The sequence below is a fragment of the Halichondria panicea genome, chromosome 11, assembly GCF_963675165.1.
Source record: "Halichondria panicea chromosome 11, odHalPani1.1, whole genome shotgun sequence".
NCBI lineage: Eukaryota > Metazoa > Porifera > Demospongiae > Suberitida > Halichondriidae > Halichondria > Halichondria panicea.
Window position 1 is genome coordinate 4,487,674 of NC_087387.1, and position 15,205 is coordinate 4,502,878.

Below are 15,205 nucleotides of genomic sequence, written 5' to 3' on the forward strand. Positions count from 1 at the left end.
TTTATTTCAATCTTGGCCAACTCCTGAGCTGCACCTTGAAACATCGATCACAGTTTGAGATAAGTCTCCCTGGCCCTGAGCAAGCACTGCCACAATTTTTTTTCATAGATATTGGTAATCAAGCTCACTTGCTGCAGTACTACCAGTGACTGTTTCTGCCTAGCCTGCGCCTGGAGACTAGCTTGCTGCTTGCCATAGGAATATTAAACCATTGCCACCTGTCATGTAACTCTATTAAATCCCCACCATTAATTGGTCACGTGATGGAGACACACATATGAACCAAGAATGCTATGAATATCATTACGTTTCCAATCCCTTTCTGTGCTCTATTATCTATGGTTAAACCATAGATAAACATACCAGTAGTACAGTCTAACTTCAATCTATGGTACAGTACAGTAAACTAGCTAGGCTGACTCCGATCGCGACAGTCAAACTGACTATTCTACTATCAACCGCTTTTTATGCTTGCTCTACTCTAATATTGGTATGTAATAGAGCTGTGTACGTGTGTGCATTGCTGTGATTGTCCTAGCCTTCTCTGACACCATGTACGTACCATGTAATAGAGCTGTGTGTGCATTGCTGTGATTGTCCTAGCCTTCTCTGACACCATGTACGTACCAAGTACCAGTAGAGTACCGTAGAACGTACCGCATGCATGGTAGACTCACGCAAGCCAGCACTTTTTGCAAATTGCTGGCTTGCTAGTCTATATGATATAGATATGAATGGAGAGAGAATCTCTATACTACATACCGTAAATTTTCGAGGCACTTATATTTAGTGGATTGGCCTCTAAAAGCCATTTCGTTGCACAATGTTCCCGGAATGACTGCTTACCAGAAGTCATGCCTTTAAATATTTGCATGATAGCAGGTATTTCTAATTAAAGAACAATTTTCGTAGACTTAATTTTCGTGTAGAATTCTAACCCACGAAATCCGCGAAAATTAAGCCCCTCGAAAATTTCGCGCTATACGGTACGTATATAGATCTATTCTGCAACAATTTCGCATTGAAGTGTACTTTATACCGAGTTCAATTCCCTGAGTTTGTTCCAGAAGTCATGCATGTGTTCCACATATCCAAAATTTAGGTGTTGCGTTAATGGTGGTTTCCCTGGGGCACACCCTTACTAGAGACTGATAGGGTAGCCTCAAGAATGCTGTCTGTCCAAGGGACTGTTTGTAGTGGTCTGCACTATAATGGTTTTGTATACTTCTTCCCATGTAGTGTACGCAGACATGAGAGTATTACTATCGATCTTCTGTCTCTTTCCCTTGTACGGTTTGGTCACGCTAAGCGACTATGATCATGTTATTCACGTCGACCCAAACAATCCAAACAGTACTAACAATAGCACCTGCTATGATTCCGAGCAAGTTCCATGTGCTGACATAAATTTTGCATTGGCTTTTCCTGACCGACAAAATTCAACCATTTTTATTCTCAGCTCCAATGCTACCCATAAATTAGCTAAAAATACAACTACTACAATATTCACAGAAGGTTCACAAATAGCCTTTGTTGGAGACAATGGTACCGCTACAATAGAGTGCATGGAAGGTGCTGGACTGGCATTTATTAACTATACGGAAATTGTATTAAGAGATGTCAGCTTTTTATTATGTGGAGCATGGAGAGATAGCACAAGCAAGGATTTTTCTTCAACAGCTTATAAACTGATTTCGATTCGAGTTGGCCTGTATTTTTACAATTGCCGCAATGTTAACATGTCCAACATGAATGTCTTAAACAGTACCGATGCAGTGGGTGTGGTCATGTACAGTGTGGCTGGTGATAATTACATTAGCTACTCACATTTCAGTAACAACAGAATTAGTGAGAAAAATATGAACGAGTCCGGTGGTGGAGGGTTCGCTGTGGAGTTCAACTATTGTAAGCCGGGGGACGACACCTGTGGAGAGAACAATACACAAACTGAGAACATCCAAAATGCTTCATACACTTTTGAGAACTGTTTGTTCATCCACAATCGTGCAATAGATCAATCTGGCCAAAACAAAGCAGGTGTCTCAATTTTACCTAACAAAAAAACTCATTCCTCTCTCGGTCGTGGTGGGGGACTTTCCCTGTATTTCAAAGGAGAAGCTGCGGCCAATTTCTTTGTTATCGAAAACTGTATTTTCCACAGTAACAATGCCAACTGGGGTGGTGGGCTGTGTGTGCAATATGCCGATCACTCCATCCAGAACAATATAACCGTAACCAACACTACCTTCGTAAATAACCTTTGTTTTTCGGATCACCATCAGAGTGGAGAGACAGGGGGTGGGGCTTTGGTGTCCTCCCCCATATATTATGATGTCAAGAGGGATAATTTCGAAAGAAATGAGATATTTTTCACTGATTGTGTTTTCACTGCTAACCATGCAGTCACAGGGGGTGCTCTAGCATTTGTGTACACTCTGCAGCGTCAGTCATATTATTATCAACTATTCCGAGCAAACATTTTGAATTCCATCTTTAAATCGAACTCTGCTAGGCTAGGCTCTGCAATATCCGTAGACCACGAATATTTCTACTATCAAGGACATCTGGGAGATATTAAAATCACTGATTGTACGTTTAACGGTAACAAGATTGTCTACACAGAACCGGAGAAGGTGTACAGTGTCGGAATAGGAGCACTATATATTTCTGAAGTTAGTGCTATTTTTCAAGGAAATATTAACTTTTTGAACAATGATGCCAGTGCTTTGGCGCTGGTTGGAACAAGAATTAGATTTGCAGACAACTCAACCATAAATTTCACAGCAAACTATGGTGCTAATGGAGGCGCTATTGCTTTGTTAGGCGTATCTAGTATGTTGATTGGAGTCAATGCATACATGCATTTCGAGAACAATGTAGCGAGTCGATTTGGAGGAGCCATTTACAACAGCTATACGGGTAAAGAGGATCTTCGATCATCCGTGAAATGCTTCATACAGTACGATGATCCATTTTCAGATCCTACATCTTGGAATGCACAATTTGTGTTTAAAAACAATTCGGCCAGGAAATTAGGCAATTCAATTTACTCCACGACGATCCTCCCCTGTTCCTGGACCGAAGACTTTCAAGTGCGGCCGGAAATCACTCAAAGGATTTTCTGCTGGAACGAATCTATCTGGAGGTACGAAGGGAGCAACTGTACTTCGCAGATATACACAGCTCCACACAAGTTTAAGAACATAACCACAGTCAATGGTACCAAAGTTTACCCTGGCCATCCATTCCGGCTTTATATCAACGCCACAGACGATTTGGATCATGATGTCACTATTGAAACTATCTATACCGCACTTGTTAAGACTGGTACAGCTGCAATAGACCCCCAATACACGTACGTTGCAAACGGTTCCCTGGGTATTACCGGACTGGGAGGACAAAATGTTACACTTCAATTAGATGTAGCTGGCAATCGAGATTGGCGTATAAAAGTTGAACTGGTTATTGAGGAATGTCCTATTGGGTACATAGCACAGAACGTCTTTGTCAACATATCATCCAACGAAACAGACTCGATCAAAGAGACTAAATGCGAATGTATTGGCGGAAACGAATTGTACACATTCGGAGGAAACTTGATTTGTAATAAAGTGGATATGACATCGAAAATTCATAATGGTTTCTGGATTGGACATATAGAAAACGTACCAGGTATTTCAAACGACACATTATATATGGGTATGTTACTACTAAAGAACATTTCAGAGAGTTATTTAACCCTCAATCATTCTAACGATACGCAATGCAGGTACTTGAATCGTACAGGTACGCTGTGTGGTAAATGTTTAGAGGGTTATTCCGTTGCAGTGAATACTTACTCCTACGATTGTATTTTATGCAATAACCACACGAACCTTGTCCAAAATGCCTTGGTATACGTTGCGCTGACCTACTTGCCTTACTTGATTTTGTTTCTACTAATAATCTTCCTTAACATCAATTTAATGAGTGGGTCTTTATCTGGGTTTATCCTCTATGCCCAGTTAATCGGTTCGGGCGTACTAGAGCTAACAATCGATCGCCTTCCTAGCCAAAAATATGCTTACTACCTTCAGAGAGTGTATCGGATGTCGTATGGTGTTTTCAATCTCAATTCCTTCTCCGGGATATTGTCTCCGTTTTGTGTTAGCGAAGATTCTAACACTCTAGGAGTGATTAGCTTAGACTACGGTGTCGCTATTTTCCCACTAGTAGTGATAATCGTTATTTGGCTAGTCGTAAGTCTAGTGGACAGGTGTAACTTGCGGAGGGCAAAAAATCGATCTCTACAAACTTTTGCCAGTGTACAAGGGAATAGTGAATCAAGTACCAGTCGAAAAATTGGAGAATCAATTAAGAAAATGTTCTCTCGCAATTTTATTCACGCTTTTGTTGGATTCATATATCTATCTTACACCAAGATGAGCCTTGCCGCCACTCTCACCTTGACAACAGTTGGAGTATTCAATCAAAATGGAACCTACGTCACCTCTACACGCCTGATCTACTACGCTAGTCAGTATTACTTCGGACAAAATGAATATCTCTATCCGTACGGTGTAATAGCAATTACTGTGTACATTATCGCTGTTGCACTGCCCTTCGCTTTGTTAGGTGGTCTAGATTTCGTCAATTGGCTCACTGGTCTGGAAAAGTGTGTTCTGATGAGAAAATTATGGCCGAGTCTAACGATCAACTCTTTCTTAGATGCGATGCGTGATTGTTACCGGCCCAATCGACGTTACTTTGCAGGGATCTACTTTCTCTTTCGACTTGTAATGCTAATGATTTTCGCATTCTCCTCCAAACTACTCACACTAGTCTTGTGCCAGCTCCTGTTAATTTTCCTAATGGTTGTCGTGGTTGCAATAATGCTACCTTATAAAGAGATGCTTCACAATTTTATCGATATTCTACTCCTCCTCAACATGGCAGCAATTACCCTCATTTCAATCTATCTCTACTCCGCTCCTTCCGACAATGGTAGTACCTACCCCTTTGAATTATACATTTTTGGTACCATTTTAATCTGGTTGCCAATGGTATATCTACTTATCTATATCTGCTCCTTTTGTCTACGAAAAACAAAAGCGTATAAAACGGCCACAGAGAAGTTTCTGGCCCACCGTGCAGTTCTGTTCTTATACAAACATTTCTCAAATTTGGAGCTTTACAGAGAGATACAACAGCAAAGCATGGTTCGTATCGTCGCCAATGCTAGGGCCAATGGCCACGACAACAATGGAGTGTACGGACATATAACTGATAATGAGGCAGATATGACTGAATCAATGATGCTGTTAAATAGAGCTGGAGAGCGTAATTTATACCGACCAGCAAATCCGAAAATAACTAAGTCTACTGTGTCTGTGGTTCATGACACGAGTGGTATGGCTGATGTAAAGGGCCGGTATGGGATCAACGATACATAGGAATTAAACAAACGTACGTACGTGTGTGTGTGCATGTGACTATAAGCTATGGACATCAGGATTGCAATATATATATAGGCCTATACTCTCTTGTACAAATTGTATTGTTCTTACGATTGTACCATGTGTTCTTTTTGTACGTCACATATTTTTATACGTTACATTACGTGTTACATTACATACACTACTTTTGTTTGCACTGCTGTCGTGAAAATATTTTAATTCTGAGTGAAATTGTAAACTGCATGTGACAATTGACACGCAGTACGTACTGAAGTCCTATACTAAACTAGATATCTATATATCAATATTATTATATGTGGTCCTACACTATGATATATGAAGCACTTTAGGAAAACATCATCTACTGCATGAATGATAGCATACGTTTTGCTCTCTGACCCTGACCAGTAATTGGTTGGCATTCGCAAAAATAATTATGAGCCAGAAAATTCCGTATCTGTAATAAATATGTTGTACACCCTATATATATATAGGCGAAGAAAAAAACTGAATCGCTAGATTTTGAGCCCATTTATAGCATTAATTTAGGGTATAGTTTTATGTTTCAGATACGTCAACTTGGCGTAATTATTCTTCTACATGTAGATTCTGCACGTATGATACTCGTCTCAACACCAACACCAACACCAATACCAACACTGTTGTGTTGGTGTTGACGAATATTGCAACACCTTCACCCTCAATATTAAGTGTATAATTATTTTAAGTGACGATGATGATTATTGGTGTGGCAGTGCCATAGGAAATGGTCGTCTAAACGTACCATGAACACTCCTATACATGTATAAGGATAGCTATAATCATTCAGCAAAGCAACAATAAACATAGCCTTATTGGAACTATCTGCATGTGTGGTCCATAGAATATTTAATGAGTATTATAGATGGGTTGATCATGCATTTTGAACTCTTAAATTACAAAGCTGGCCTTATACAGTTAGTCTTTGAGTCAAGAACCTGCTATCAGTATGGCCTCATGCCATTCTGTGTACCTGCAAGCCTTTACTGAGTTGTATCCAGATTTGATAGGAAATTTGAAGTCTGGAGTTTTTGATATAACTGATCAAGCATATTCGAAGTTTCTTATTTCCATTGATGTTAAGGACGAGATCACAAGTAGAACATCTGGTAAAACAGAAACAGAACGAACAAGAATTCTTCTAGACGCTATACAAGCCAAAATTTCAGAATCTGATGTTTATTACCAATTCCTTGAAATTTTACAGGAAGACAAAGCCTTCAATGAAGTTGCTTGCAAATTTGAAGCCAAAGTCCAGGCACAAGAAGAACAGAAAGGTGCATGAGTTCTACTCAACGAAAGGCATGCCTGTATTCTTATATATACTCTCTCCCGTGATATCGTACAATTGCCGGACGTATAATGGGAATTATTTTGTGTGGCCATTTGGTGACTTGCATGCGTCTGCTGCTTAGCTCTTTAATATTGACGGTTGGTGGTATATAATTTTGGTGATATTCGTACCAACTCGACAATTACAATGCTCGTCAAATTTTCCCGTTCTCCGGTATAACTTTGATTTGGTTGGACATTCTTAACCAGCATATTTAACCAGCATAATTTTATAATCCAATCGCACACAGGCAGCCTATCTTCTGCTATCGAGACACCTGGTCAAAATCGACACGTAAATCGAGAGTACTCTATTCTTGTTCACAAGAAATGCCAATGGAATCGATACCTACAAGATTCTTACACTATGAACAAGTTTATCAGGTTGCTTAAAAGGAATGGTTTACTGACCAAAAATCAGAGCAGGCGCAGCAGGAAGAGTTTTGAGCAATTATTTGATTGTATGCTGTCCCTTGTGAAAAAAGACCCCTTCAAATTGAGATCTTTCACTGAACTCTTGGAAACGATTACCAGTGAGCAACTAGAGCTGGAGTCTGCAGTACGTTGTGAAACAGAACTGGCTGATCAATATACAGGTATTTAGTTCCTATAACCATACATAATTATAATTTTTTTATAATAATTATAGAGCCTAATGGATATCACATACACCAGGCCAGAAACAATATCAAGAATAAAACTTACTGGAAAACACTGGGTAAGCTGACTTTATCTGTATAAATTCCAGTGCACTAATTATTACATTATGAGATTTATCATTTTTACTGCCAATGCTATATAGCATGCAGCTACAGTGTCTGTGAAAGTACAATTATACCCGAAAAAGTCGAGTACATAGTATAGTACTTGACAGTGTTATGTGAAGGTATCATTTTGTAGCTGCATTGTCTTATTATCAAATTACAGTTCTTAATAAAAAATAAAACTCTCTCACATGCGGCTATGATTATAGTAACCGGTGTCACTAATAATTATGATCTGCTCTATAATCTGTCCTGTCTCATTTGAATCTATAGGTACAGTATTCACGGTGATACTATTCTTTGCAATACTCATAGTGTACGTGTTTGTCCCAAAGAACAGCAACGCTGGCAATGACAATGGATTCATATTACCAAATAGTACGGATCGGGTAGATAAAGGTAGTATTGATGTTTATAAGCAAACTATGAGTCACAATCTACCACGTAGAAGTAGCCCCTTCTTTGGCCGAGAAAATAATTTATCTAGATTGACAGAGATCTTGCTGAAAGGAAATTGTATTATAAATATCAATGGTCCACCAGCATTCGGGAAATCATCTCTAGCTGTCAAACTAGGTTGAAACTTAATCGAAAACCACTCGGGAGTGTTTAAAGAAGTGCGCTATATTGATGTTGCCACAACAAGAATGTCGATATATTTGTGCTCACATCACTTCGAAAGTAAAAGAAGCACAATAAACCCAGGCAGCAAGGAGCCTAACTCAGTTGTAGCTTTGAATGATTCAGAATCGTCAGGCAGTTCTGGATCGGACACCGAACCGGACATATGCGAGTGGTCCAAAACTCGCACGTACAGAAGTTTATTAATACTAGACAATTGTGATTTTGTTTTACATGAAAGTCGACGTCAGGAATTCATTGATTTTATCAACAGCCAGTTGGATAGGTGTCATTATGGGAAGCTAAGCTTGGTCATAACCTCTCAGGAGCAATTGAACTTTTTGGATAACTGTTTTCAGAACTTTCCGATTGCTGAACTAGATCCAACGGATTCTGTGAACTTGCTACGACACCATATTCCAAATTTGAATGATGAAATGGCTCAACAATTTTCTTCACTCGTTGGACACTGTCCACTTGCGCTGAAAGTTATTGAAAGACTTTTGGCAGCTAGAGGAATTGAAAATATGGAGACCTTACTTAACAGTTTAAAGGAAAAGGCGTCTACCATCTCTAATAGAATAACAGATAATAAAGAACGTTTTAGGACGATAATGGACGTTGCACATTCAAATCTTGATATTGAAAATCAAGAATGCAGTCTCATTGTCAGTTTCTTCCAAAGTTCTTTCGATTCGGAAATCGGAACAACAATCCTGTCTGGTATTGTCAATCCGGACTGTGTTCAAAATATTGTTCAAAAGTCGTTTTTAGAAGAATATTTTGTTGCTAGTAAAACTCGATACACTATGCATAAACTTGTTCGGAGCTATTTTCAGGAGGTACACATCAATGATTCGTTTTATGTGCAAAACCGAAAATTATTTATTCAAAACTTTATTGCCAACTATTCTGACTACCTCATTAGCATTATGAAAGATCGCTACAAATTCAAGAACATAACTGATGAAGAAAGCCACAGGTTCTTTTATCTGGAACATAAAAATATCAAGTATTTTTCCCAGGAATTGGTAATTAGTGCAATTAAAAAAATTAAACTCAATGACAACCATTTGATAGCATTGGCCATGCTTATCATTGAAAATATCTCAAATGGTTGGTTTGAGAAAGAGGTAGCATTTAAGTATTATTTCACTGATCACAACTTATATTGGAAACTCTGCCATTTCTCGTCAGTAGACATTTGTTCGCAGTTTATGTGGAAACTACTTGTTTATAAAGGTATTCCACATTGTACTAGATATTTTGAAAACGATCTCTCTCCTGTATTGTATTTTCGAATTTTAAACTTCTTTTTAGACGAGAAACCTGATTGTGAAATATTTGCTTGTAAAAACTTAACATTTCTAACGCATAGAGGTACGTTATCTCTGATTGCGGAGCAAGTAGAGAAATCAGGAAATGGTGAAGAAAAGCATTTACTGTCGATATTAGAAACTGTACTTTTGTGCTGTACGAATTTGTGGGTCAGAAACTCAATACAAGTCATAAAGTATGCATATTCTTTAATACTGAGCGCACTACCCATGTTCATGTCATCATGTGTGATATTCTTAACAATGTGGTGGTTCAAAGCAGTAACTTGTTCCAGTTTCAAGGAAAGCGTAACGTTTTTGAAAAATCATTTTATGTTGTGCTGTTTTCTCAACTGGCTGGAACATACTTGCGTGCCAAATCAAATCAATTTTTGTGTTTTAGATATCTTCATAATTTTACTATTATTATTACTAATTGTTATCATCGTAATGGTTAAGAATCTAAGGCCAAAATGCATACACCACAGGAATGTGTATACGAAATGTCTTACAAATGTTTTAGTGACGATAGATGTGCTTGTAATTGGAGCATATGCTAGAATTTTGTATTTTTTTTACTGTCACTTACTTTTTTCAATGCTTGTGCACTGCTTTGTGATATTTGTATCCAAGAAAAAAAGAGTGAAATATACTAAAGATTCTGACAAACATTCAGAGCAGCTGCTTGATGATAGTGATTTATTAGATTATGATTTTCTTGGATTCGTAGTAGTACTGACGATTGTTATTGCACTACTTATTGCTTTTGTGTTACCGTACTATGCGATTAATGCTATATTCTATTCGATTAGTTGGCTTAGTAATCCAACAACTGTTTCTGACATAGGAGTCTTAAATTGATTATATTTATGTGCTAGATCTATGGAGTGTATTATGCCCGTGCTTATCACTATACCAATAGTTTTCTGAATCAATGAAATTCAACATTTATTTGCAAATTACTGGCTAGCAATAATTATAACGAATGATTAACTAAAAGTCCACTACAAAGAGGAGACAAGAGAATAGGATGGGTCCAATGAGTGCTCCCTATACATATGGTGAGCCTTTTGTTTCAAAATGGCGATACAAAATACCATGTGTTGGTGTCCCAAAAATCAACTCGATTTGTTTTATCAACTCGATTTTATCGACTTTATCTGGTAGGGATCGACTCGATGTGTTATATCAACTCGATTTTATCTAGGTAAGGATCGACTCGATGTGTTTATCAACTCGATTTTATCTAGGTAAGGATCGACTCGATGTGTTTTATCAACTCGATTTTATCCAGGTAAGGATCGACTCGATGTGTTTTATCAACTCGATTTTATCCAGGTAAGGATCGACTCGATGTGTTTTATCAACTCGATTTCGAGAGGATCGACTCGATTCCAGGCCGCTGGGGGAAAAGGCGAGTTTTGAGGGCGGCTTGATATCTAGGCTATCTATGGCTGTACTCACAAAGGCGCTAGGCTCAGACAAGGCACTGAGACTCTTGAGGCCACAGGCAGGCCTACAGCAGGTCAGAGTAGCTGACCTTCCAGGTACGTCTGCAGAAGGTCACAGCAGCTTACTTGTGCTAGATCACAGTAAATTAAATCACTAAATGCTTGTCTACTTGACTCTTGAGTTCATGAAACATAGCAAGTAGCTACTGTGTGATCTCAGGCTCAGAAGGTCCCCATCTGAGCTACTCTGAGCTGCTGTAGGCGTGCATGTGGCCTCAAGAGTCTCAGTGCAGTGCCCCTTGTCTGAGCCTAGCGCCTTTGTTGCAAGAGTATAGCCTCGATATCAAGCCGCCCTCGAAACTCGCTTTTTTCCCCCAGCGGCCTGGAATCGAGTTGATAAAACACATCGAGTCGATCCTTACCTGGATAAAATCGAGTTGATAAAACACATCGAGTCGATCCCTACCAGATAAAGTCGATAAAATCGAGTTGATAAAACAAATCGAGTTGATTTTTGGGACACCAACACATGGTATTTTGTATCGCCATTTTGAAACAAAAGGCTCACTATATATACAGACCAGCAAAGTAGATACCTCCAGCAATGGCCAGACCAGTCAGGTACATTCTAAGATGGGGGGGGATGATTATCATAAGTGAACAGCATAATTATAGCATCGTCATGCACCGTATTATACTGGAAAAGCTTTGTGAATGAGACAAATCAGCAGATTTGTCTCTTCACGATCTATCCATTGCGTTCTGGAAAGTATCGTAATACCAGTTTTGCAATTTTATTTTTCACAAAACATTCTAGTAGATCTACAGTAGAATCTCAATCCATTAACGACCACCTCCAAAGACCAACCACATGATATAAAACGGCCAAGAGCTTAGGTTCTGTTGAAACTATAAGGTAAAGCACCTCTCAGGAATGGTCACCTCTCTATACTCCGTACAACGAGCAGCTTTCTAGTCCCCAATCAGCTTTAGTAATAAATAACCTCCCAGAACTTTCTTCTTTCTTTCTTTACAGAAAATTACTGCTGAGATTGTTTTGCACAATCGTGAAAACCTATCTGTAGCTGGTCCCTATACAGCCTTTTCAAACTTGTAATAACTCTAAGATTCACTTATTGCATGTCCACTACATCAGAATTATGGCAGTAAACCTCCGAGAACGTAGACTCGCAAGCCGTCACTGCTGCAGGCGAACAGTAGACTGGTCAAACTCCGTGTTGAGACTCGTGTTGCACAGTCAGCATATCAGAAAATATTTTAAGTGGCTGCGGTTTTCGTGACGTCAGTATACTGCATGTGATACGTAGAGTTTTCTAGTGAAACGTCACTATCATTGATCTTGTGGTAACCGCATGCGGTTAGTTGCCACAAATATCGTGGCAAACGTTACACGAGTCTCAACACGGAGTTTGACCAGTCTACTGTTCGCCTGCAACAGTGACGGCTTGCGAGTCTACCGAGAACGAGGGTAAAGCCCCGAGGCCAAGGATGGCTTCCATAAATTCGAATGAAGTGGACAATAAGTTATAGTTATAACACGGGCACGAGGGATGTATGGAATATATTGCACTGAAGCACGAGGGCGCCAGCCCCGAGGGCTGAGTGCAATATATGCCATGCAGCCCGAGTGCACGTGTTATAACTAGTTTATATCTCGAGGGCATAGCAACATAACACTGTCCTAGTAACACATTATAAACAGCACAAAAAAAGACAGAAACAACTCTAGACACAGCTCCATCTCTTCTCTCTTCTAGACGCCAGTATCTGCAGCGTATAAGATTGGCATGACCGACGAATGGCTTGACACAAAATTGTTGGAGTCTGCAAAACAGCCCCGCCCCACTTACTGCTGCAAAGAAACAGCCCCACCCCACTACTCAGTGAATACATGTATTAGCTGCTGGTCTACGCTCGGCCTCATAACCAAGCCAAGAAAGCTCGCTTCTACACTGCTGCAAAACAGCTCATGCCCCCAGCAAAAAGAGCCACTTCTAGTGCTACGGTGAAGCAGAATTGACATGCATCACGATGTCGAGGACTAGGTCGATCTAGGAACACAGAATCTTCCACAAAATGAATCTTGGACAATTTTAAAACCTGCATGGTTGCAAGAAGAAACTCCAGCAGTGCTGAACATTCATTCCTGCATGGCTGGACATACTTTGATACTTGTTATTTCTCATGCGTATTAATTTAATTTTAATTTAATTGTCTGTCTAATTGCCAGAGGGGCGTTTTGCGGTCAGTGCAATATGACTTTGCGGTCAGTGCAATATGAAGCATATTGCACTTGGCAACAACGTAGCAACGGGATATAATTATTATAATTATGTTATATACTCACTGCATGCATGGAATGAATAATGCTTGCTATACTTACCTTGGATACAACTATCAAAACGACTGACAAGCTTTGTGCGGCAGCGTGGTAGTTAAACCCCACCCAGTTGCTATGATACAGACCCCAAGTAGAATATATTATTTGCAGCAAGAATTGACTCATAGAGCATAATTATACATAGCCATGTGGTTGGCAATCGAAACCTCTCAACAAAGATCACCTCTCTATAACGGTAAAAAGGAAAGGCTTCCCCAATGTTTTATAGAGGTCCACTGTAAGTGGGTAACTGTTGTATTATAGGCCTAAAGGATAAAATGCACCCATCAACAATCGACACAATCTGTTTAATAGATACAATCGTATGATGACTGTGCTATTAGTGACTGGAGTTTGACAGCAATTAATCTTGTATCAGTAATTGCACGGGGGTTTGTTTTCGAATAACGGCCGCGCCAGAAAATGTTGCAGAGAACTGCATTCATAAATAGGCCTTGGCAAATTATGTTTTTGACTATTCTCTGTACCCATTACTCCAAGGGTGATCGGATTAACGAGTCTACTATACATAGCTAACATCAATGACAGATACTACATGTGTATATAGCTGATATATACCTGATGAAGCTGTGAGATAAATGTACAGTATACAAACCTCTGACCGTAATAATGGTGCCATGAACAGTACACGTGGCCGGCACCCTACAAGTCCTTATAGATAGATTGTCTTTAGTGCGTGCGGTATTTGAAAGGTTACAAAGTTTTATATTGCTTAATTCCGAAGAATTTTATCTGGACCTTCCGCTATACTGGGTAAAATAAAACATGCATGCTTAGGTACAAGAATAAGAGCAGAAGCTGTTGTGTAACGTTAAACAGTGCCATACCATGATATATAGCTGAGAATAGCTAATAGAACTAAAGCACTGCATGAAGTGCAAACCCTCGGCATTAATTTGGAGTTTAGTGTAGTCTATACATGCAAGGTTCGAGCTTCTTAGTGTTTGCTTACTTTTATTGGCGAAGATTAACTCAAAATCTGCCAAACTTAAAACTACTACCTTTGTGTTGAGGCTATCCATGGTACAAACACAGCGCTATCACATCCAAGTGAGCAGACTCAGAACGACAGACAGATGACCATAACTGACCGACTACTATAGTGTATATCCCGTAGCGCGCCTCGGATTAATTAAGATATCACACGCAGTACTGCAATCCTAATAAAAGCACCGCGGGTGCTGATGCCTCGGTGAATGTGTCAAAGTTACGTAACATAAAGCCAAGAGTTCATAATGAAGGTCTATTATAAACTCTTGATAAAGCTACTATAATTATAGCTAATATTAACATTAAACAGCTAATATGTAATTGCTAATTGCTAATACACATGATATAATTATTATGATTATCATGATGAACAATTTTTGCATCAGGCTAATCACAGGGAAACTCAAAATAGTGGGAAATGATTGATCATGATTGTTGCTCAAAAAGATGCCAAAAATACACAAAGGGCTGCTGCATCAGTAGAGCCTTGCAGCTCTCTTCTCACTCTTGCAGCTATTACCAATAGCTAATATAGCGGTCTAGTGCAGAGCTATAACTACTAAGTATAGAGTAGCAACACTCCATGCATGGACAAGTTTTTGCTACGCACTATTCTGAAAAGGCTGCATGCAATGGCATTCCAAGTAACTATATAGGCATAACTCGAGAACAAAGCATTATTTTCATGTTTTGTGAATCCAAAATCCAAGAAAACGTTACTGAAGCCTCTTATACTTGCAGTTCATTAGCAGCTCTATATTATCAGTCTATACACACAAACACTAGCCTCGTTCCCAGGGCTTACTTTTTCTTGCTGTTGTCATTGTTCATCCAA

The 15,205-nt window shown here is 39.3% G+C and overlaps 2 protein-coding genes across 4 annotated transcripts; both read left to right on the plus strand.

Annotated features, from left to right (window-relative positions):
- The first annotated feature begins 341 nt into the window (after positions 1–341).
- LOC135343853 (uncharacterized) lies at positions 342–5,666 on the plus strand. The gene is made up of 2 exons (XM_064540875.1): positions 342–490; positions 1,240–5,666. The coding sequence occupies exon 2, from the start codon at positions 1,251–1,253 to the stop codon at positions 5,430–5,432; it is 4,182 nt and encodes a 1,393-aa protein (XP_064396945.1). The 5' UTR covers positions 342–490; positions 1,240–1,250; the 3' UTR covers positions 5,433–5,666.
- A 451-nt stretch (positions 5,667–6,117) lies between these two features.
- On the plus strand, positions 6,118–10,392 carry LOC135343854 (uncharacterized). Of its 3 annotated transcripts, XM_064540878.1 has the most exons (5): positions 6,118–6,583; positions 6,682–6,751; positions 7,058–7,402; positions 7,456–7,524; positions 7,844–10,392. In XM_064540878.1, the coding sequence occupies exons 1-5, from the start codon at positions 6,551–6,553 to the stop codon at positions 8,149–8,151; spliced, it is 825 nt and encodes a 274-aa protein (XP_064396948.1). In that variant the 5' UTR covers positions 6,118–6,550; the 3' UTR covers positions 8,152–10,392. The 3 variants fall into 3 exon arrangements, with proteins under 3 accessions (XP_064396948.1, XP_064396947.1, XP_064396946.1); XM_064540877.1 differs by having other exon boundaries at positions 6,129–6,751; positions 7,886–10,388; XM_064540876.1 differs by having other exon boundaries at positions 6,133–6,751; positions 7,844–10,386.
- Positions 10,393–15,205: the final 4,813 nt, after the last annotated feature.

Excerpts from the sequence above, each read along its gene's own strand:
- LOC135343853 (XM_064540875.1), top strand. The coding sequence starts at position 1,251 with ATGAGAGTATTACTATCGATCTTCTGTCTCTTTCCCTTGTACGGTTTG.
- LOC135343854 (XM_064540876.1), top strand. The coding sequence starts at position 6,424 with ATGGCCTCATGCCATTCTGTGTACCTGCAAGCCTTTACTGAGTTGTAT. Across the intron at positions 6,752-7,057 it reads GGCACAAGAAGAACAGAAAG|GCAGCCTATCTTCTGCTATC; the intron begins GTGCATGAGTTC and ends AATCGCACACAG. Across the intron at positions 7,525-7,843 it reads AACTTACTGGAAAACACTGG|GTACAGTATTCACGGTGATA; the intron begins GTAAGCTGACTT and ends TTGAATCTATAG.